General features: G+C 46.0%; 1 protein-coding gene across 2 annotated transcripts in view; it reads left to right on the top strand.

Moving 5' to 3' along the window:
* The window catches only part of LOC137561770 (tetraspanin-11-like), a 152,768-nt gene extending 130,808 nt beyond the window's left edge, over positions 1–21,960 (top strand). For both annotated transcript variants that reach the window (XM_068273126.1, XM_068273125.1), the window contains exons 4-8: positions 1,245–1,319; positions 3,730–3,834; positions 5,085–5,243; positions 14,619–14,705; positions 21,264–21,960. In XM_068273126.1, the coding sequence (XP_068129227.1) occupies positions 1,245–1,319; positions 3,730–3,834; positions 5,085–5,243; positions 14,619–14,705; positions 21,264–21,344 (507 nt within the window). In that variant the 3' untranslated portion in view covers positions 21,345–21,960. The remainder of the gene's footprint in view (positions 1–1,244; positions 1,320–3,729; positions 3,835–5,084; positions 5,244–14,618; positions 14,706–21,263) is intronic.
* Positions 21,961–25,068: the final 3,108 nt, after the last annotated feature.

Genomic DNA, 25,068 nt, shown 5'->3' with positions numbered 1-25,068 from the left:
CCCTCCTACACTGCGCCCTGAGGCTGGAGCCTCTCCAGCCTATGCCTCGGCCCGGCCCTGCACATATAGATTGCAGCGCTGTACCCTGCTAAAAGACAGTGGTTTAGCCCTCTAACAGTCTCCTAGCTGCTGGGAGACTGAAGGCGGGCGGAGCTCCGCCTACCAAGCGGAGATGCGCGCGCATTAGCTCGCGTGATCTCCTGCAAAACAGGCCCGCAGGATCGGCGTTAGGAGCCGGGAAGGTAAATATTTACATCCCCGCTGTTCGGGGAGCTTTATCTCCGCCGCCGTGGGACCGAGGAGGACGGGGGAAGCCTCAATAGGATTCGGAGGCTTCCCCCACCCGAGGTGAGTACCCCCCAGGGGAGGTTTTTCTCAATACAGGTTTTCTTTAAAGAGAAGATAAAAAATATCTCCTAGGAGAAAACTGAGGAGAAAAAGTAAAGTGCATTATGGTCCGCTATCAGCGTTGCTCTCAAACTCCCATCGAAAATAACTTTTCCAATTTCGAGCAATTTCCATGAAAATACAATGTATTTTAGCAATATTGTGAAAATTCGCAAAAATGCAAAAAATCCTATTTGTGCTGCAAAAATGTGAACAATTACAAAATAATTTTCGATGGCATTTTTGCTCAAAAGTCAGATTTAACAATTTTTCCGTGAAAATGAATGCCAAAAGAATATCGGCACTTTTTCTCATCACTGCCCACTATATTTAAAAAAACAAAACATTTCTTTAAAGCAGTTAAAGCACGGTGGCGTAGCGGTTAGCGCTCTCGCCTTGCAGCGCTGGGTCCCTGGATCGGATCCTCCCAGCCAGGTCAACATCTGCAAGGAGTCTGTATGTTCTCCCTGTGTCAGTGTGGGTTTCCTCTGGGCACTCTGGTTTCCTCCCACATCCTAAAAACATACAAATAAGTTAATTGGCTTCTCCATAAATTGGCCCTAGACTATGATACATGAACTACATGATGCATACATAGACATATGACTATGGCAGGGACTAGATTGTGAGCACCTCTGAGGGACAGTTACTGACAAGACTAGATATACTCTGTACAGCGATGTTGGCGCTATATAAATACTTAAAATAAATAAATAATACAATGTGGATATTATAGGAATACTGTCTCTACCAAAGAATTTAAACTTTTGCCCGGGGTTAGGCAGAAAAGAGTCGACCCTTTATAAATAATGGCATTTTTTGTGCATTTTTCTTTCTAAACCTGTTTTCTTTTTCAGTATCTGATCATCGTTATTTCGGTGTATGCTGCAGAGCTTGCGGCAGGTGCCCTGGCATACATATATTATGAAATGGTGAGTGTTACATACTGCTCTACAGAATGACTGTCCCTATTGTGGAGCCAAGAAACATGGGGGGTGGGAGATGGGGGGCGCAGTACCGTCTGGCTACATATTGGCAAATTCAAGCAGGCATAGCATTTGGCAGAGCTTTTCGGGGTAGTAAACAGTATCTACAATCACTCATTAGGCTCCAGCAAAAGTCAACTGTTGAGGTGTTCGTTAATTTACTATTGTTCACAAGTTGTCGTAGCTCCCAACTGTCCCTTTTTTGGAGGGACAGTCCCTCTTTGGGAACCAATTGCCTCTGTCCCTCTTTCTCCCTTAACCCCCTTGGCAGTCTGATTCTTTCCAGATTTTAGTGTCTAAAACCGGTGCCATTTTTTAGCATGCTTCTAGACACTAAAGCCTGGACAAAAAAATCACACCGCAGAGAGATCTGCAGCAGCCCAGCACTCACTCACCTCCCTGGGATCCAGCGCTGCAGTTCTCCCTCCGTCCTCTGGGTGGCCCTGTAACCCTATAGTAAGATTGCCAGCTGTTGTCATGACGACAGACGGTGATCTCAGCAGGGGGAAGCAGAGTCTCGGAGGAGAGGAAGAAGAATGGTGGCCGACGTCAGGATCCCCCGGGAGGTGAGTGATGAACGCCCGCTACGCACATTGCTTTGCATAGACCTCCCAGCGGCTACCACGAGTTCAGCTTGGGGTTACCGCTCCTGGTTTATTTTTTTCCACCCCGAGCTGAACTTGTGATTACTGCTAAGGAGTTTAATGGTTTCAGAACTGATGTACAGATCAATGTATTTTTCTACTGTAAATTGTGTTTAACTGACTCTAAACTTTATTCCCGTTGTTTAAACTGATCTATTTCTTATTTTCAAATGTTGGAATTGTGGTGAAGCACCGCTTTTTCCTTGGGCAGGTGGATGTGCCTAGGTCCAATCTGGCAGCACCCCTGACTATAATTGCTTGAAGAAAAGTCAGACCGGCACCATCCACATGAATGGTGCCGGTCTGACTTTTGTTCAAGCAATTATTTTCAAATGTTAAAATGAAGGACAACTACTGATGATGGAAGGGACCAGTGTGGTCTGAATGATAAAACAACATATTTTGCTTCTGAACTTGTGATATGCATGATGAGGGGTGTGGTGGGGGCGTGGTTAGGTGTGTGGCAGGGGTGTGTCTTAAAGTGCCCCCCTTCCTTATCTCAAAATTTTGGGAGGTACGAGTTGTTAATTTAAGAGGGTACAGCTCATTAAAGAGAATGTTTTGAAAGAGAGACTTGGGGATCTTATAAATAATTTTACGATAGACCCCCATCATATCTCGTTATGTTTTCAGCAGTGTAGATTGCGAAGGCTGTTGGTAAAGTGCACTTTAAAGTGGACCTGAACTCACAGGATAGAAGGAAAACATAAAGAAATAGACCCTGTATGTATTTAGAGAGTTTAGCCTGTCTAATTCCCCTTCATTTGTGACTAATCACAAGTTGTAATACGATTTCTCCCCTGTGTCACCTGACTGCCATGACAGATAAGCTCATTTGAAAGCACAGGATGTTTACAATATGTCTGCTTCCATGAAAGCAGGAAGTAGACACACTGCAGATTTATTGCAAGATTTGTATCAGCTGCAACAAATGTTTTACTTTAAAGGTTATTATGCTGTTGCTTATCTTTTAGCGCAGAGAGGAAGTTCCGAGTTCAGGTCAGCCAATCAGATCACAGTTCACTTGAAAGATAAAGCTTTTTATTCAATTGGCTTTTACTCCTAAAGGTGGCCATACATCAGATGATGGCAACTAGATCAACAATTAGATAGATCCCTGTCTGATCTGCCAGTCAGAGGGGAAGCTTTGGCACGCGACCAATCAGACAGGGATGCTGGCACCAGACCGCCCAATCACAGCCACCTGCTGCTCCTTATCCTAACTGGTGCTGCTGGTCTTGTGGGCGGGACCACGGCACCGTCAATTGGGCCAATCACTGCACTCCTTTCCACAAATATCAGTTGTCCCTGCTACTAATCGAGTGCAGTGATTGGCCCAATGACAGTGCCATGGTTCTGCCCTCAAGAACATTGGCACCAGTTAGCAAAAGGAGCAGCGGGCAGCTGTGATTGGCCGATCTGGTGCCTGCCTAATTGGCCGCGGCAGGTGCCACTGGTCGAATGAGGAAGTGGATGCTTGGATGAGGAGAGTAGTGTGTGTGTGTGTCAGGAAGGCGGGCAGGAGAGCGTAGAGGAGGCAGGCGCCAGGTGGCCCAAACTGCTTGTTCAAGCACCGCCTCCTGGATCACATGATTCAGGGGACTCCATGGTAGGTCCGCCCCTGCAAATAACCTTTAAAACTGTTCATAAACTTTAAATAAGACTTAAAACTGATATTCCCGTTATGGTATCAGATTTCTCTGTATCTGTAGATCAGCGAGGAGCTGAAGGTATACCTTAATGAGACCATGGTCCACAGCTACGCCCAGCCTGGGATGACGGACGTCACGTATGCCATTGACCATCTGCAACAGGATGTAAGTAAATCTAGTTATGCTGCTTGCCCCATTTTACGGTTTAAGGCCTCATTTCATACTACAGAAATCACAAACGGTTTGCCATTTGCCAAGCTATTTTCCAGCAATTCTACTACGACACTGAAATGCAATCACTCCAAAATTGCTAAACAATGCTGCATACAGCGGGTTTGCAAATTTAGCAAATTGCTAATCGCTGAGGATCGCTTAAAGAGACTCCGTAACAAAAATTGCATCCTGTTTTTTATCATCCTACAAGTTCCAAAAGCTATTCTAATGTGTTCTGGCTTACTGCAGCACGTTCTACTATCACCATCTCTGTAATAAATCAACTTATCTCTCTCTTGTCAGACTTGTCAGGCCTGTGTCTGGAAGGCTGCCAAGTTCTTCAGTGTTGTGGTTCTGCTATGAACTCCCCCATCCAGGCCCCTCTCTGCACACTGCCTGTGTGATATTTAGATTAGTGCAGCTTCTCTCTGCTCTATTATCTTTTACAAGCTGGATAAATCCTCCTCTGAGCTGGCTGGGCTTTCACATACTGAGGAATTACATACAGGCACAGCTGTCTGCACTCTGCAGAAAGAAATAGCCTGACACTTCAGTGGAAGATAGCTGCAGGGGAAAAGAAACACACAAATGATCTCTTGAGATTCAAAAGGATGGCTGTATACAGCCTGCTTGTGTATGGATGTATTTTCTATGTGTGGACATACTGTACATCAATCTACTTCCTGTTTTGGTGGCCATTTTGTTTGTTTATAAACAAACTTTTTAAAACTGTTTTTAACCACTTTTAATGCGGCGGGGAGCGGTGAAATTGTGACAGAGGGTAATAGGAGATGTCCCCTAACGCACTGATATGTTTACTTTTGTGCGATTTTAACAATACAGATTCTCTTTAAGGTAGCCATAGACCTGACGATTATGGGCAGATTCGACAAATTTATCTCTGATCGAATCTGATTAGAGATAAATGTGTCTCTTGTCAAAGCTATCCATATATGACAGGCCTATTCCCATCTGATTTCAGCATGAAATCTTCAGGGAATCGGCTGAGCCCGCCGTGTCTGCCCCGCCACTGCCCCCCGATATATAAATGTGCCCCCCATTTACATGTATTTTACATTTTAAAGATTTTCACCATAGTGGTCCATTAAGCATTATTGCTGCTGAGGTGGGGCGAGTTGGCTAGAGGTGATTGAGTTATTAGTGGATATATATTGCATTATCTCTCTCTCTCTGTCCCTCAGTTTAGGTGTTGCGGTAGTGAGAGTTATGAAGATTGGAGCTACAGCCTCTATGTAATGACAGCTAATAGCAGCAGCACCATCGTACCAGACAGCTGCTGCAAGACCATGACTGCAGGGTGTGGCCAGCGGGACCACCCCTCCAACATATACAGAGTAGAGGTAAGGAACATGGCCGCAAGTCATTCTCATCACTGCTTCAGTTAAATGCAGGGTGGTGCCACCAGTAGTAAAAGATTGGTATATTATTTCATTGATATTTTCCTATGCAGTACCCGGCACCCATTCTAAATGAACCGTCCCTTCTAAGTGCCTAAACACCCCCCACCCACCTTATGCCTAACCCTAATCCACCCTCAGGGCCGGAGCTACCATAGGAAATAATAGGCAGTTGCCCCAGGGCCCCAGAGCCTGTAGGGGCCCCCAAGTTGTACCTCCCCCATCTGAACTGTTGCTCCCCAGGGACACTGCAGAGTCTGTTAAGTTGGGGGATGATTGGGGGAGGGTCAGCAGCCAGCTCAGGGTCCCAGGAGGGAAATTTGGCTGCAACAAAAGGCCTCTGATGACGCTTTTTGGTCCGAGTGGTGTCTGTTGGGGGCCCCCAGGCTAATCTTGCTCTAGGGCCCCATTGTTACTTGAACCGGCCCTGTCCACCCTCTAATGCTAGGTACACACAATGAGATTTTATGGCAGATTTACTGCCAGATCCATTATTTCCAACATGTCCCATCTGATTTCCGATTGATTTTCCATAGAAGTAAACGGAAAATCAAAATTAAAACTCCCCTCCTCCACACCTCCGAGAAAAATTACGAGCGGGCAGCAGGGGATTTGAAACTCACCTCGCTCACCGATGTCCCGCGTCACATCTCCATGGCAACAGGGCGTCACATGACGTGATGTCAGGACGTGCCAGCCCATTACACGCTGTTGTGTCCTGATGTCACGCCATGTGGCGCCCTGTTGCCATGGGGACGCAACACAGGACATCGGTGAGTGAAGATTGTTTCAAATCCCCCGCTGTCTGCTCGTAAATTTTCACGGAGGGAAGGGGAAAGGAGGGGAATCCGGACGCCTGTTGGAAGAGCCGGAGAAGCAACGCACGGGGCCCGCAGGCCGTAGTTTACCCTGCGCTCGCCTAAACCAACCCCCCAACCTACCTAATGCCTAACGCTAATCCACCCTCTAAGTGCCTAAACTGACCCTCCCAGCCCCCCTCCCCCAGCCCCCCTCCCCCACCTCCCCCCACCCACACACACACCTAATGCCTAAACCTAATCCACCCTTTAAATGCCCTCTAAGTGCCTAGACCAACTTCCCCACCTAAGTGTTTAAACCCACCCCCCCTTTAATCCTAATCCACCCGTTTAGTGTGTAAACGAACCTCTCACACTCTCACACACTCTCACACTCTCACACTCTCACACTCTCACACTCTCACACTCTCACACTCTCACACTCTCACACTCTCACACTCTCACACTCTCACACTCTCACACTCTCACACTCTCACACTCTCACACTCTCACACTCTCACACTCTCACACTCTCACACTCTCACACTCTCACACTCTCACACTCTCACACTCTCACACTCTCACACTCTCACACTCTCACACTCTCACACTCACACTCTCACACACTCACACACTCACACACTCACACACTCTCACACTCTCACACTCTCACACTCTCACACTCACAGAAAACCTGAACTGAAAATTAAAAGTCAAAATAAGCATACACACGTCATACTTACCTTCCATGTAGTCTACTCCTCAGTGTCTTTCTCCTGTCCTGTTTGTTCACTGTGATCAAGGACATTTTCCGTCCTTCATTTTGAAAATGGCCATTACCCATAACAGCTTTCTGGTCAGCACACAGTTCAACTGTAACATCGCCCACTTGAGCCATAGGGAAACATGGACATTACCTGGTACATCAGTTTTCCTCTCAGCTATAACTGACAGCAACTGATATTTTCCTGACAGCAACTGATAGATTTCAGATCTGACAAAATGTTGTCAGAACTGGAAGGGATTATTGTCAGAAGAAAATGGTGAGCTTCTGAGAGGAACTGATGGCAAGGTAACTATGTAATGTTCATTTGATGTTACCTCATGTGTTTATTTTAAATAGTTTTACTCAGTACAGGTTCTCTTTAATGCCTGACTCTAACCCCCACCTCTGAGTGCCTAATGCGAACTTTGTAACTCCGGCACCTAAACAACCAGCTACATTTTTTGCATCATTTAATTTTACTTATTACCAACCAGACTGGCTTGGTTTCCAAAACTTCCACTGTAAATTTCAGATGCATTTTAGACTGAATAGCAGTCTGTGAGCTTCTCATACTCCTCCTTCTATCCCATCATCCCCCACTGGAGGAAGTTAGGGAGGAGCTGGAAGGAGGAACCAAACAGTCATTTGACCTAAGCGCAGAGCTGATCACCTGACACCGCCCACCTTCTCGCTCTGCTGCTCAGAGATTACCTCTTTGTGGCCAGCACTGCAATGCTAAAAGCTCTGCAAAATCTCATCATCAGTTCATGTCTAGTTCCTCCCTGCTTAATGTGCAATAAAGTTTTTACCCTCTCCTCCACACCCTACCCACGACGAGCCTCTGGTTTCCAAAAGCTTCCAGAGAATACCGGGTGCATAGACATAGCAGCAGTACTTTAGCTTTCCTTAAAATACTCATACATCCAGTGATGTATTGTCAGATCGACACGAGATGGATCTGATCAGAGAGAGAATTGTCAGCTGCCCATACACAGCAGTCCGATTCTTGATCGATTTCAGCATGAGATCTCTCAGGAATTGGCCTTGTGATGTCACTTCCACCGATATCGCCTCCAATGTTATTCCCCTAAAACAACCCCCACTTCCCCCAATGACTGTGCATTGAAATCACCCCTGCTCCAGCGGCCGCGACTAGAGTCCAGCAATTACCCGACTCTCGTCCGCTTTTATCAATCATTACCGCTGTGTACCCAATCAACCACATCTGCGTTCGATCTTTTCAGTACGCTCGACTGATTTCAGCCCAAATTGGGGAAATCAGCGATCTGGCATGCTTTTCATCCTATTCAATAAAATGAGTGTATTGAATGGTCGATCAGGGCGCAAAACCGATAGATGTTTGGCCAGTTAAGGTGAAAAATAAGTAAGAGGATATAATTCATGATAAAAGCTTTGTAGCCAACCTCAAACACACTTAGGGCCAGTGCACACCAAAAATCGCTAGCGTAGTCGCAAACTCTAAGCATTTTTAGAAGTGATTTTTAGAAGAGACCCCAGGCATGTTCCTAGCAATTTTCTAGTTATGCCTAGCGATTTTTGGAGCATTTTGGTGTGGCGATTTTTTTTAATTTTGTACAGCTTGGGCTGGAAGTGTAAAGCTTTTGCAAAAAAAAAAAAGCTTGGAAAATCGCTCTGTTATTGCATTTTTTTAGCGATTTTCAACTTTTCCTATACAGTACTTAAAGTGAACCTGAAGACTAAAAATCTACTCAGCAGCACTGAAAAGGTTGGTGTTTCTTTAAGGCTACTTACACACCAGGACGTTGCATTTAGGGGACGTTATAGGGCACATAACGTCCCCCTAACGCAACGCCTGGTGCTCCCTGCTTTGGACGTCGGAGTGAGCCGCGTTGTGCAGCTCACTCTGGCGTCCGTGATGCCGTGATGCGTACTCTTGGACGCATGCGGCATCACGTGGTCCCGGCCGGCCAATCGCCGCACAGAGCGGCCGCTCCAGGAAGTAAACACTGCACGTCACTGAGTGCAGTGAATATTAATTAGCCATGTGCCTGTCCGCTCTCCACTCCTCCCCAACACTACTGAGCATGTGCAAACAGTCTAACGCGGCTTAGCCGAGTAGAACGCACAGCATGCAGCACGCTGCGTTACAATGTGTGAACAGCCCACTTGTGTTACATTGCTGTGCGTTGGGGGAGCGTCACAGGCTGCACTAACGTGCGCCTGTAACGTCCCTGTGTGCAAGAAGCCTAATAGTTTCACAGCATCAGAACTTTGTTTTTCTTAAATATGCATTATTTTTAGCTGCACAAAAGCTTAAGCTCCGAAAACTGCCCGGGCTTTTTTTCCCTGATGCTGTGCAAAGCATGATGGGATTTCCTATGTTGTTATTCACGATGCCTAGCAACTGGGAGGGGTGATAAGCACACAGGACAGTTGGAACTGTCTCTCATGCTCCCTGTCACCTCCTTTCAACCAAAAAGATGGCTGCCCTCATGAAATCAAACATTAGCCTGTTCTTTTAAAACAGGGTGGGTAAGAGATTATATTACCTATCTATTTTAATTAACATAACTAATGGTAACTTAATGACAGTATGTTTGTTTAGGCTGGAGTTTCTCTTTAACATTGAGGCTGAATCGTCTCAGAAATGCTGCAGGATCCACGTCTGCATTTGCATAAAAATCACATCATTATGGTGTGATCCATCCCCTTCAAATACATTAGCCAAGTGCTTTTTAAAGCGCTAGGGTGCACCATCCCTGAGGCTAGAGGCACAGTGGTTATGCGCACGCGTTATAATGCGTTATAATGACTATGAATTGCAATGGAGGTTGGACATAGACTTTAACACAAAACCTGCATGCGCCGAGTTAGAATAACCTGATCAGTCACAGTAGGTTCACACTTGTTCTAAAAACGTATCCGTGGCTCCGGTTTTTAGCCCGGACCAAAACCAGAACCACGGATACCAATGTCAAAAATAGCGGCTGTCTTGACGGATCCACTGACAAACAAAAATGAGTCTACATTAAATTTACAACACCATAATAAGTGCCCCATCAGATGCAAATAGACTGTATAGAACCAAAAAGAAAAGATCATCTGTATGGGCCATGAAATGAACTCCATAAAGTACAAGAGCTTCGTAAGCATAATCTTTATTGAAAACACTGCGACACAAAAAAGATAAAAACATTTAAAAATTGGGTAACAAACACTGGGGGACTCTGATACAATGATCAAATGACATGATACATGAAAAAAATAATCTATCTGTAAAAGCACTGGGCAGAAATAGCCAATAAATGGTAAATGCTGGCACTAGTGTTCCTGTATGAAAATGACAACTGGAACAATATAGTGATAATAACAATAAACTATACAGCAACAATCATTAGGATAATAAACAGACCTCTCGTAGGATATACTAATATGAGTCAGTCAGTCACAAATAAATGCTGCCAACGGAAAGCTGTAAGTCAAAAAACGTGCGCAATTGGAAAAATATAAAAAATAATAATAACCTACCAGTGCTAGTATCAGATAAGTGTCCCCAAGTGCACCCCTCCACGCGTATCGCGGCAACGCCGCTTTCTCAAGAGGTACCGATGCCGTCTGCAGTGCGCATTAATATAGTGTGCACATAGTCTCCGGTATAAAGGTCACTTCCGGTTTACGCATGCGTGGCCACGCATGTACGCAGTGACGCCGCTCGTCTCAATACAGAGCGGGCGGCGCACTTGCGCATAACAAGGGGTAGTCGGAAACTATTACTGAATAGTATGGAAGCGCTAGTACGCATATAAAATTACAGAAATATCAAAAAACAAGTATAACAATACATTAATACGTTCAGAGCAAGCCTGTAAATATCCACAAGAGTTAGGCCCGGTTCACATTAGCGGTGGCTATCCGGAATAGCCGTGCCGGAGCCGCACCGCATGCTGGCCGGACGAAACGGACGCACGGCATAGCAATGTAAGTCTATGCCAGGGTTCACATGTGTCCGTTTCGTCCGGACCGGAGCCGGACCGGATCCGGACTCCGGTGTCCGTTCCAACATGCGCTATTTTTTGGTCCGGCTCCTCCGGCAGCCGTATCCGGGGCGGAGCCGGACTGCACCATCCGGCCAATGGAAACCAATGAGAACCGGAGAGCGCACAACACACTGGCAAAAAATCCGGATGTTCTACCCCACTTCCTATGCGGATTTTTGCGGCGATATTGGCTGGGGACACATGGGCAAGCATTTTGGAGTGGAGCAGCACAGCTGGATCCGGATCCGGAGATGTTGGCAGCATGTCGGAGGTGGAGGTGAGTGCTAAACAGCAGAGGGCCTGATTCCACAGGTCCCCCTTCTGCTGACCTCCCAGACCCCAACATTTTTTTTTGTTTTTATACAGGTTACTCTTTAAGAATCCGGATCCGGACCGCAACCGTGTTCATACCGCACGGAAACCGTATGCAACCGGACCGGATCCGGACAGGAACCGTACGGTTCAGGTCCGATCCGGCTCCGGTGCGGTCCGGACATCCGGTGCGGTTTTTGCAAAACCGCAAGTGTGAACCGGCCCTAAATATAATTACAGATATAGGAAAATTAAATAAATACATAAGTATATAGAAAAAAACTCCATCTAGTGGTCATAATATATAGTGCTTATCAAATACGTGAAAAAGTACAAAAATGAACTGCACGAATATGCAGATTTAAGTAGTAAGTAAGAAACAATATAAAGTGCAAAAATGCATAATAAAGTGCTGCTGAGGAATCTTCTTATGTGTTCCAAGGTGAATCCATAACACAAATTCCTTTGTGTGCTTGTGTGGCTATTCAGTAATAGTTTCCGACTACCCCTTGTTATGCGCAAGTGCGCCGCCCGCTCTGTATTGAGACGAGCGGCGTCACTGCGTACATGCGTGGCCACGCATGCGTAACCCGGAAGTGACCTTTATACCGGAGACTATGTGCACACTATATTAATGCGCACTGCAGACGGCATCGGTACCTCTTGAGAAAGCGGCGTTGCCGCGATACGCGTGGAGGGGTGCACTTGGGGACACTTATCTGATACTAGTACTGGTAGGTTATTATTATTTTTTATATTTTTCCAATTGCGCACGTTTTTTGACTTACAGCTTTCCGTTGGCAGCATTTACTTGTGACTGACTGACTCATATTAGTATATCCTACGAGAGGTCTGTTTATTATCCTAATGATTGTTGCTGTATAGTTTATTGTTATTATCACTGTATTGTTCCAGTTGTCATTTTCATACAGGAACACTAGTGCCAGCATTTACCATTTATTGGCTATTTCTGCCCAGTGCTTTTACAGATAGATTATTTTTTTCATGTATCATGTCATTTGATCATTGTATCAGAGTCCCCCAGTGTTTGTTACCCAATTTTTAAATGTTTTTATCTTTTTTGTGTCGCAATGTCTTGACGGATCCGTCTGCGTTCAGTGGGATCTGTTTTAAAAACCTGAGCGGAAGGTCCGGATTTGCAACATTTTCACGGACCTCGGATACACGGAGGGGTAGTGACAGGCAATAGCAAAAGGATACCCCTCTAGTCTACACAGGCATTTTTGGACACAGAAACTGATCCATTTTCTGTGTCCCAGCGCTGCCTGTGGGTGGGGAGGGGGCCGTCATGCTGGAGGGGGTAGTAGCCAGGATGGGGGGGGGGGGGTCACCCCCTCCCTCACCTGGGTGCCCCCTTCTCCACTGCACCTCCAGCTAGTTTCATTCATAAAATCATTTAAAATCAATTTGCCAGCAAGCGGCGAGCGGGGAACTTACTTCCTTGCGCTCCACCGCTCGCCGCGTCACTTCCTGAATGCCGCCCTCTGTACTCCATTGGACGGTATTGCAGGAAGTGACGCGGCGAGCGGTGGAGTGCAAGGAAGTAAGTTCCCCGCTCACCGCTTGCTGGCAAATTGATTTTAAATGATTTTATGACTGAAACTAGTTGGAGGGGAAGCGGGCACTCAGGTTAGGGAGAGGGGGCTACCCCCCTACCCTCCGCTGTGCACGTTGGCCCCCTTCCTGCCTGCTACCCTCTCCAGCATGGTTGCCCCCTCCCCATGGGGATATGTTTCCACGGACTGGAAACGTATGCTGAGAAATGCCCTTTTGCAGAAAAATTGAAAGACTGATCCGTTAGAAGAATGTAGAATTATTCTGTAACGCAACCGACCACTGTCAACAAACCTGAATCAAGACATAAACGTATGATATAACGAATTGTATGTGTATTACAGCTAAGAAATATACATTAGTAGCAAAGAAAGAGTATCACATTGTTTACCAGTACAGGAAGAGTTAAATAACTTCAGTTATCTATGCAAAAGAGCTTCTCTGAGCTATTTCACCACTGTGGGTCCAATACAGTCCTGTTTTCTGAAGCACTTAAAGGGGAACTGAAGTAAGAGGTATACGGAGGCTGCCATATTTATTTCCTTTTAATCAATACCAGTTGCCTGGCAGCCCTGCTGGTCTATTTCTCTGCAGTAGTATCTGAATAACACCAGAAACAAGCATGCAGCTAGTCTTGTCAGATCTGACTTTAAAGTCTGAAACACCTGATCTGCTGCATGCTTGTTCAGGGGCTATGGCTAATAGTATTAGAGGCAGAGGATCAGCAGGGCTGCCAGGCAACTGGTATTGCTTAAAAGGAAATAAACATGGCAGCCTCCATATACCTCTCTCTTCAGTTCTCCTTTAAACAGCCAAGAAACAATAAGAGACAGCCTGAGATAAGGTTTTACTGCAGGAAAATTCAAAGGCTCATTATTTCTGTTTTGTTTTACAGCTTTTAAGACAGAGTGTGGTTTTAAAACTGCAACTGTGACAGTATGATAGAATGTTATAAAAAAAAAAAAAAAGCTATATTTCTGAAAATAAAAATATGGGACTCTTTACTTTTGCTGCTAATTCTCTATTCATTATCAGTACTCCACATACAATTCATTATATCCTAAAGGTAGCTATACATTGGTCGATTTGCCATCAGATCCGACCAACAGATAGATCCCTCTCTGATCGAATCTGATCAGAGAGGGATCTTATGGCTGCCTTTACTGCAAACAGATTGTGAATCGAGTTCAGCATGAAACCGTTCACAATCTGTGGTGGTGGTGCTGCCGTCGGCCCTCTCCCCCCCCCCCCCCCCCCCCCGCGCATACATTACCTGCTCCGCCGGCGCGACTCCCCTGGTCTCTGCTGTCTTCTTCTCCGCTCTGGTCTGGTCTCCGAGTCCGGCATGCTTCACTTCTTCCTCTCTGGGGGAAGTTTAAACAGTAGACCGCCCTCTACTGTTTAAACTTCCTGTCCCGGCAGGAAGTTCAGTGAACCATGCCGGACCCGGAGACCAGACAAGAGTGGAGAAGACAGCGGAGACCTGGGGAGTCGCGACGGCGGAGCAGGTAATGTATTGCAGCTGTATTGCGTCGTTCGTCGGGCACTCGAAAGCCGCTAGCAACGCGCTCCCTACCCGCGGGCGATCGACGGTAATTTCCCGCACGGAGCGATCGACGGGATTGATCTATTTCGGGACGAAATAGATCGAAATTTAGCGTGTGCGATGTGACAGCAGATTCGATCCCAGTGATCGAATCTGCTGTCGATCGGCGGGGAATCGGCCTAGTGTACGGCCAGCTTAAGTTTCGTTTCTCTTCAGGTTTTCTTCATGTAACACTTTTTGTTGTATTCTTTGATGTTGTATGATGGGGATATTTGTGCTATTTGGATTTGTATTGCGATATAGGGCGGATGTATGGCGATCCTGGAAGAATTTATCCAGAAACACCTCCTGCTGATCGGAGCGGTCTCCATTGGCATCGCCTGTTTTCAGGTAACAACTTCTCTGTACTACAAACAGCAAATCCCGCAGCTTTTACTAGGCAGACTTTCCTATTTTCACTTTTTTTTTTTCTTCTGGCAAATGAGGCTGCTGGTGCTAAATTTTCCGTTTGCAAAATGTGGTCACATGGCTCAAAGGAAGGATCGGGAGGGAATAAGGCCTCTAAGGGCTGGAACCCACTAAAGAGATTTTGTGAGCGTTTAGGGAGCGATTCAAACCGCTAGCGATTTCCCTAAACGCTCAGCTAATGTTAATGGACGGGCCAAATTCCACTGGAGCGGTTACAATTACCAAAATCGCAAACGCAGGACAGGCAGTATTTTTTAGCATTAGCGATTAGCGTTAGCGTTTCTGCAATGTAAAGTATATAAACGCTGGCCTAATCGCTCGTCACAACCTACACAGAGCGATTTTGCTAGCGTCTTTACATTACTGCACACTGTAACAAAATTAAAATTAATTGAAAGAACCAATCAGAATTAAAAACACTAATCGCTAATCGCTAGACAACAGCTGGCAAATTGGTTACACTTTTTGAAATCGCTTACAAACAACTCATACAAAACGCTAGCGATATCGATTTGTAGTGGGTTCCAGGCCTTAGGGCCCATTTCCACTGTCACGGAAACGGCCGCGAACCCGCAGAGTTTCCTCGCAGGCAAATCGCGCAGGGAAACTCTGCCATAGGGGATAACGGCGCCGCCGGCCGAATCGCTTGCAATAGAAAATGTTTTTTTATTTGATGTATTTTACTTCCCTCCCCTGGCCAGCCTATCACAGCGGATCGCTTCCCTGTGTCCCAGGGGGACAGCCTTGTCACACGGCTGTCCCCAGTACATCGCTGCTGTAGATCGTAGCTCTGTACAAAGTAATTAGACGCGGTTTCGCCGTCTAACAGTCTCCCAAGCGGGCTCGGAGATTCTTCCAAGCAGGAGATGCGCGCAGCCTGAGCACGATCTCCTGCTAGCCCCATAAACGGCCGTTCACGACAATCGGCGTGGAGCGGTCCTGGGGCTGCTGCACTGCTCACGCCAATTGGCGTAGAGCAGTCGGCAAGTAGTTGTGTTATTTTCACTACAGTACCTCTTTAACTAAGCCCAGAACTACACCCGTATGGTTTGCTGCTCCCGTGTCCCATTCACCAGGAACTGCAGTCTGTTACAGAACCACCAGCACATCGGGTCCAAGCAATAACACAACATCACAAATGCCCATGCAAAAAACACAATTCATGCAGCAAAACACTATTCATTCTGGGGTGAAGGTTTTACAGCAGAATTGGAAATGACTTCTTCGTTTATACCTTTAAGAGGCATTTGGTTACATCTATGGTACTTACATTCTATAACCTCTTCTCAAGGTATCTTTCAAAAATGAACATTCGTGACTACAGCTGAAACTAAATTAATGACAATGCTGCCTCCTGGTGGAACAATTCTGGTACTGCAGTGTAAAATGTCCCATAGAATGTCACTGCTGTTCAGTGGCTTAGCTAAGGAGCTGTGGGCCCCGATGCAAGTTTTACATGCCAATTGCAACTCCAGTGTCAGAGGTGCAAGAAGGGGATGGGGAACAGTTTGTTAATGATTACCACTATTTAAAGTATCTATAGAAGTGATTATTATGAGCGCAGGAACCAACAGAGAGGTAATACTACAGTTGAGGGAGGGCCCTTCAGGGCCCCTCTGGCCCAAGGGCCCCGATGCGGTCGCAATCTCTGCACCCCCTATGGCTACGCCCCTGCTGCTGGTAAAGTGGACCTGAACTGTTGCACAGGACAGAAGAAAAACAAAGAGAAAGGCACCCTGTATGTATTTAGAGAGTTAAGCCTCTTGAGGTGCGTACACACATGCGACTATAGTCCTTTGAAACAATCGTTCCCCGATCATTTCAAACGACGATCGTTTAAAAAAAACTCCCCAACGATCATTAAAGTGAACCAGAGACGAAGCACCCTTGTGTATTTTACCATAGAAATCAGTGGGAACATTAGAGAAAACATTTACCATGCTCTCTGTTCCATCCTCACTGCTAAAAGTGTCTGTTATCTAGCTGAGATAAGAATCCCGGACTGAGCATTGATTCTGGCTTTGCTATAATGACTCAGCTATAATGATTCCTGAGCAAAGCCAGCAGGGGGCAGGCTTGGACTTGAAGACAGCAAAGAACACAGTCTCAGCTATAATTATTCTGTAGCAAAGCCAGACCGACTGCTTAGTCGGGATTCTTATCTTAGAGGTGATAACAGGCAAATTAAACAGAGAACAATGTAACAAAGAGCAGATTAGGTGTTTACTGTCATGTTCCCACTGATTTATAAGGTAAAATACATGAGGTTGCTTCATCTCTGGTTCTCTTTAAGTCATATGATGGACGAGCTAGATCGTTAAAAACGAAAGATCTGCCTTGGCGGATTTTTTTAAACGACCATCGTTTGAAAAACTAGTACATCGTTAGAAAACAGTCGTTCGTACTAGGCTTGACATGCGCATTTCGTTATATCGCCATAGAACTTTTCATTTGAATGTGCAACACGTGGTTTTCGTTATGTAACGTTCGTTCTATGAATGTGTCCTGTGACATGTTAATTGCTCCATGATTAGCAGAGCCAGTGCGCGTGACGTCATTACGTGCGGAAGTCCACGACGGGTAGCTGGAGTTACACGAGGGGGAGCCTAGCAATTACGGGAACCTTCTGCAGTGTGGGACGCCGCCGGGATGCCGTAGGCAAGCCCAGACGATCTTCAGCTGCACCGCTTACATGAGCTTACTGTCTTCTTCTAGCTTGTAAGTAGGCCATTGGCGCGAGAGGCGCAAGTGTGGAATCTGGTGTTAATGACATACTACGCCATGAGGAGCTTGTTCTGGTTTGTTTTAAAGTTTTTATGAAGAATAAATATATTTCTACTGTGCTGGATGGTGTGATTCACTGAAGGTCCTGGTGAACACACAGATTTGAGCCTGAGACCCACCTGGAAAAAGAGGTGGCTGGAATCTGGTGAGCCCCTTTGATGTCGGTGGAGGGTGCACTAGTGTTTGTATAACACACGTATGGAGTGGTGATAAAAATCATATGAGAGGCAGGATCACGCTATGTGCAGTATGTTTCTTCTCTTTTAGGTCCCCAAAGAGAGCGCAGTGGAATGGTTTACTCTATTGCTCCATGATTATATCATAATTGTCATTTTAATGGACACTAAAACAGGGTTTCCAACTCTGTATTATCTAAATGCTCTACCCACATACCTACAGTATGAGTTCTCGTACTGTAATGTAATATACGTAACGTTCGTTTTATAGTGCAACGTACCATTCGTTACGTGCGGACGGAACATCCTATGATGTCACTTCCAGGAACAGTATGTGACGTCTTCACTGTACAGAAGATATAATAATGGCTAGACGTGAGCCCGTCGCAGAAAACACGCATTTTCCTGTATTCTGCTGTGACGTTGTTCCGGATCGATCGTTAACAAACGATCAGATTTTTGCACACGTTTAAAAACTACTTTTGCTTAAAGTGAACCTAAAGCCTACCAAAAAAAATGAGATTAACTCACCTGGGACTTCCCTCAACCCCCTGCAGCCGATCAGTGCCCTCGCAGCTCCGGTCTGATGCTTCTGGACCCGCCAGCGACGACTTCCGGTTTGGCCGTCACCGGCCGACAGGCATGGGAACGTGAGTGATTGTTCGCGTTCCCAGCCTGTATATCGCCCCCTATGCTGCTATTGCGGCCAGGAGGGAACGCGAACAATCACTCGCGTTCCCATGCCTGTCGGCCGGTGACGGCCAAACCGGAAGTTGTTCTTTCTTCAATTAAAACATAGTTCGTCGTTCACAATGAACGATCGTTGTTGTATATGTGTACATAGCTTTATTCCCTCTCATCTGTGACTAATTACAAGTTGTAATTTGATTCTCCCTTGTGTCACATGACTGCCTATGGCATATAAGGCAGATAATCCCATTTGAAAGCACAGGAATCAGGAAGTAGACACACTGAAGATTTATTGGAGAATTTGTATCAGCTGTAACAAATAAATGTTTTGTGTGTAAAGGTTATTATGCTGTTGTGCATCTTTCAGAGCAGAGAGGAGTTCTGAGTTCAGGTCCGCTGTAAGGGAAACCTGTAACGACTTGTAAAAAAGGAAAAGAGTTTCGCTTACCTGGGTCTTCTGCCAGCCCCGTGCAGCCGTCCTCTGCCCGCGCCGGTTCTCAAGGATTGTGTGGTCCCCGCCGCTGCTCGATTTCACTTTCCCTGGCTTGCAAGTCTACAACCACTGCGCCTGCGTGTCCCTGATCGCGCGTCCTTGTTTGCGCTCCCATCGCTGGGAGTGTCCTGCGCAGCAGCAGTACCAGAAAACCTTTTAATGCTCCTGCGCAGGATGCTTCTGGCGACGGTGGCTCACCAGTGACTGTTAACTTGCGCGTCGGCGAAAGCGAAATCCAAGCCGCGGCAGGGGACCGGTGGATAAATGAGTACCGGCGCGAGAGCAGGGCGCTGCCAGATGCCCCAGGTAAGTGAAACTCTTTTTAAACCAAAAAAAAGAAGAAAAGGTAGACCATTCCCGGTCCCCCCTCTGCCCCCTCTTGCCACCGTTGTGCCCCCGCGAACGATATTCGTCCAATTGATTGAACAGGAGTCCTTGGGAAGGCTCTGGAAGCACTCACATCCCAGAGTACAGCAAAGTCCCCGTTATCCGGAACGGAGGGTATAACAGGGCCTGGGATTTGGAGTGGTTTTAGGGGGGCTTGCAGGACGTAATATACTTACCAAGCAGTGGCGTAGCAATAGGGGGTGCAGAGGTTTGCGACCACACCAGGGCCATTGGGCTAGAGGGGCCCCAAGTGGTCCTCCTTCAACCTGCAGTATTAGCTGTTTATTGGTCCTGTGCTGGTAATAATCACTTCTATAGTTGATTTGAATAGTAGTGATCATAACACACTGTTCCCCATCCCCTTCTTGCACCTCTGATGCTGGGGTCGTCCATGGCAGGTTTTGGTGCGCCGTATCAAGTTGCTGTTTTGAGCAAAGATGGCATCAAAAAGAAGTATTGTTATTTTTTGCATTTCTCACAAATTTTAATGACAAATCCTGCAATTTGGCACTTTTTTCGCAGTAAAATATAGATTTTTTCACAAGCAACACTGGTTGCTACTAATGTTCTATATATTATCTGTACTACACATACCTTTCGTTATCTGATAAGTTTATTTTTGCTTCAGATTTGCTTTTAAGTGTACCAGGGATGAAAATAACTAAAGCTTTGATACTCACCCAGGGCTTCCTCCAGCCCCATAAGCACTGCTGAGTCCCACGCCATCCTGCCGCGATCCGCTGGTCAGCCGCAATCAACCCCGGTAACAGCTCAATCGCGTCAGTCGGGGTCTTCTACGCATGCCTGGACCTCCTACGCATGTGCAAAAGACCACAACTTTTGCGACTGATCTGTTACCGGGGCTGATTGCGGCTGAACGGGAGACCGCAGGAGGACAGCGAGGGACTCAGACGTGCTTAGTGCCTGCAAAAGAAAAATCGCTCCCATTCACTTTCATAAAAATTGCAGTAAAAATCGCATAAAGATTAGGGATGGTCGCTGGATTCCGCGGAATTGTCAATTCCGATGGTCGGAACGGAATTGCTATACCTATTAAACGGAATTCCGTGGAAATTTTAAAATTCTGCTGAATTTTACGGAATTCAAATTTATTTCCTCACCTAACTAATTTCTACCTCCTTCCCTCCTCCTTCCTCCCGGAGGGAGGAGGGTCTCATCTTCCAGGGAATTGTACTATTTCAAAAGACAGCTTACATACCGTGGCTGGGAATTGAGCCCAGTTCTGAGTGTGTGGTAGGTAACTCACTTAACCACTATACCACCAAAACACTACATGCTGAAGCCAGCCTAGCATGTACCATTATGATCAATCCAAGAGAAAAATTAGCTTGCTTAATCCACGGAATTGTACCATTTCAAAAGCCAGCTTACATACCGTGGCTGGGAATTGAACCGAGGTCTGAGTGTGTGGTAGGTAACTCACTTAACCATTATACCACCAACAACACTACATGCTGTCCCGACGGAAAAACGCTGGCTTCCGACGATTAAAAGCTCCTGGGTGTGTCGTACCGCAACGCATCGAAACGCAGCGTCGGGTGTGAAAGGTAAAATGAAAGTCTATGGACTTTCATTTTACCTTGGTTAACGCAAAGTTTCGACTTTGCGTTAAAACGCAGCAAATGGGCTCTGGTGTGAAAGAGCCCTTAGCAATGAGGGTTCTGCTACTGTCTGACCCAGTCCCGACCCAGACAGAAACTGTCACTTGCATACCTGATGTTTAACTCTTTCAGGCAGAGAAAAAAAAAAAGGAACACAGCCTAGTTATTTGTGTGCTTGGCACTGTACATACACATGTCTATCTCATCATGTCTCATGTCACCTTGGGTAATCTTTAAGTGCATTTTGCTACTTGATTATGAAAGAAAAAAAAGACTATGCCACAAAAATGTTCATTGCTAATAATAATATGTGTGTTGTATTTTCCAGCTGATCGGAGTGGGGATGAGTGCCTGCTTCTTATGCATCCTGTTTAAAGAAGAACGAGAAGAGCTTTATAATATGATGTGACTGTGTCTATGCGTTGTTACTGACATAAAGATGTCTATCCGGGGAACCATGAATATTAAAAGCACAAAGGTGGCCGGGATGTCCAATGGGATATGAGATATTCATGATAATTCTGGCTTGCATGCAAATATCATGCAAACTGTACGCAGCTCAGAACGTTATTTTGGTTGGACTAATTCCAAGTAAGGGTTATCAATGAGATGCAAATACCTCAAAGTTTATGCAAAGTTATGTAAATATATGCAGCTTAACCCCCTCCCGACCGCCTAATGCCGAAAGGTGTCAAGTCCTGGGGCGGGGTTTTGCAGGAGATTGCACGCGCCGATATGCGCGCATCTCAGCTTGAATGACGGAGCTCCGATACGTCGTCAGTCTACCAGCGGTGATCACCACCAGGAGACTGTTAGACCGTCGTCTATTTACATTGTACAGCGCTGCGATCTACGGCAGCGCTGTACTGGGGACAGCCGTGTCACTCAGATGTCCCCTGGAGAAGCTCACAGAGCAATCCCCCTCCTATTAGAAAGGATCACTGGGATTGGCTGGTGGGAGGGGGTTGAAAAAAATAGGCAAATTTATTTTAAAAATAAAACAAATAAATAAAAAACAAACAAACAATGCAGCAGCGATCAGAGCCCACCAACAGAAAGCTCTGTTGGTGGGTAGAAGGGTGGGGGGAGAATCATTTGTGTGCTGTTCTGTATGGCTCTGCTCTTTTAAAGCTGCAGCGCACAAAATTGTAAAAAACAGCCTGGTCACTGGGGGGTGTAAGCTTATGGTCCTGAAGTACCATATTTTCCACTGTATAAGACGCACTTTTTCTCCCCCCAAAATGGGGAGAAAAAATCACTGAGTCTTATACGGCAAAGGCAGGGAATCCTCGACTTACGAACGCCCGCGTTACAAACCGCGACCCACCGCATCATCGGGTATTCCCTGCATAGTACTAGCTGCATGTCTGTTACTTTGGTGCGCCATGTCCCCCCTTCTGTGACCCGTGTGGCCGCTTTGTTCCGCCCCCTACTTGGTGTCTCCCCGTGCCTGTTAACCTTTAGTGCAAACCAGCGTGTCTTACTGCACCCACGCCGCCCGGGGATAGCCGATGTCCTCAGACTCCTCCCTTCTCCCTCTAGTCCGGCACTTGTGTAGATGACGTCATCTACACAAACGCCGGCCACTAGAGCGAGAAGTGAGGACATTGGCAATCCCAGGGTGGGGTGGACGCAGTAAGACACATTGGTTTGCACTAAAGGTTAACAGGCACGGGGAGACACCAAGTAGGGGGCGGAACAAAGCGGCTACACGGGACAGAAAGGGGAACATTATACACAGGAGCACAGACACAGAATACGGGGCTGAATAGAGCGGCCACACGGGATAGAACGGGGACATAAATACACATGAGCGGAGACTAGGGACAGAGAGACCACACAGGGAACAGAAGGGGGGGGGGGACATGTAATACACAGGGAGAAACAGACAAGGGGGCTGGACAGAGGCTACACAGGGGTCTGGAGGGGGGGGGCAGCCACAGAAGAAGACAACACCACAGGGGACACCTGGGGACAGAAGCTGGACAGAGCAGCCACACAGAGGGCAGAAGGGGGGGGGGGGGACACCCAGTGACAGAAGAAGACACCTGGGGATACACAGGGGACACCTGGGAACAGAAGGGGACACACGGGATCAAAGAGAACAGAAGGGGAATCCTGGGGACAGAAGGGGACACCATTATAAGACGCTCCTGGAATACGGGACACACCAGGTTTAGTATATTTTTCCCTGGTTTTTGCCCTCCAAACCTAGGTGCGTCTGATATTCAGGATTGTATTATACGGCGGCAAATACGGTCGTTAAAAATGGACGAATCAAGTCCATATATGTTGCAAGCTGCATACAGTATATGTGCATAAAATTTAGCATAAATTTACATCAACTCGGAAATATTAGCCTATCATTGATCATCCCTAGTTCTAAGTTGAATACAAGTAAGAATTATCAGCGTCTCATTGCCCATCTCCGGGGGCCAGCACACGACTCCCACAGGCAAGAAAACTTCATTAAAGGACATCCGAGGTGAAAATAAACTGATGAGTAAAACAATTGTATCTATCCTCCTTCTCCTAAAAATGACTGTTTTAGATATCCCACAGTATGCTAGAGCTTAAATCTATGAATTATTGACCTTTTTATCCCTTTTCTGCTCCAGGAAGCCATTTAATGACAGGAAAGTGTTTTATGTCTGCAATTACTTATTAGTGAGGGTTATGCTATAGTCTGACCCAGTCTGACCTGATCCTGACCCAGACAGAAACTGTCACTTGCATTCCTGATGTTAACTCTTCCAGGAAGAGAAAGAAAAAAGGAACACAGCATAGCTATTTGTGTGCTAGGCACTGTACATACCCATGTCTATCTCATCATGTCACATGTCACCTCAGTTGTCCTTTGAAAGTATATCTGACACTGTTTAAACATTCCTAAACTAACAGGCTTATAAAAGCACAAGAAAAATACTTGTAATTTTTTGTCACCAGCTTATATGAGTGACTAGCTGATGGCCCAGCGTTGCCCGGTTATGCATTTGGCTGGTTTTAGCTCCACCCTCTTTTTCTAGCCCTAACACACAATCACTCAATGATCAAGTTTGTGAGCTTTGCAGTCTTTGGCATCAATAATGTGCATTGAAATGAAACAAATCTGATTGGCTGTTTGTGGCTCCACCCCCTTTTTTGAGTTTAAACCCCAGCCACCCCATGACCAACTGTACCAGGTTTGAGGCTTCTGCCATTAAGAGTGCAAGAATGGCAGCAATCAAATATTCCATTTGAGAATCAATAGGTGAATTTTGATTGGCTTATGCAGGCTCCACCCACTTTTCTGAATATTAATCCCAGTTACCCAGTGACCAACTGTGCAAAGTTTGGGAACCCTGCCATTAACAGTGTAAGAATGACTGCAGTTTACATTTTCCCAGTGAAATTTGTATTTGTCTCCGCCCAACCAAACATCCGAACTTTCCCATTTATAATATTAGTAGGATAATGAGGTCTGAATATCACCCTTTACTTTGCAGCATCCCGGTTACTCATTATTGATCATTAGACAGTCAACACCACTGTACATCAGATTTAAGGCCTTGTTCACATCATAAATCACAATCGCTGATGCCAGTGTTTTGCAATTTTGTGCACGATTTTTTGGGCGCCTCCCGGCGCTTGACTGTCAGTCAGGAAGTGAACCCTTTGACCCGGAAAAGCATAAATACAATGTATTTATTCATGAAAGCGCTGGGGAAATCGCTATACAAAGCGCTTTTTCAAGCGTTTTGCGATTTCCCTATACCTGCCATTGAGGCGAATCGCCCCAGAAATGATACAGGCAGTGCTTTGGTGAGCGGATCGGAATGGAACCGCTCAGATGTAGGGAATTATTGCACAAGCGCTTTTAGGGCGATTTTGAAAATCGCTGCCGCTTAAAAAAAAAAAAAAAAAGCGCCCTTAGTGTTTCTTTTGAGTTCACATCAAAGTCAGATTCATGTTGAATGCTGAATCTACTCACTTCTGTTCCATCAGCCCAAAATGACCACCATGTTTGGGACGCACATCTGGGAACCAGAGACGGATCATCCACATGTCAAGTCTAGGCAGTTGCCTAGGGCTTAAAGCTGATCTGAGATAAAAATCTAACTATAACAAGTATAACTTGTCTATATATCTTATCT

The sequence above is a fragment of the Hyperolius riggenbachi genome, chromosome 3 (genome assembly GCF_040937935.1).
Source record: "Hyperolius riggenbachi isolate aHypRig1 chromosome 3, aHypRig1.pri, whole genome shotgun sequence".
Taxonomy (NCBI): Eukaryota; Metazoa; Chordata; class Amphibia; order Anura; family Hyperoliidae; genus Hyperolius; species Hyperolius riggenbachi.
This window is presented reverse-complemented; position numbering and strand designations above follow the sequence as displayed.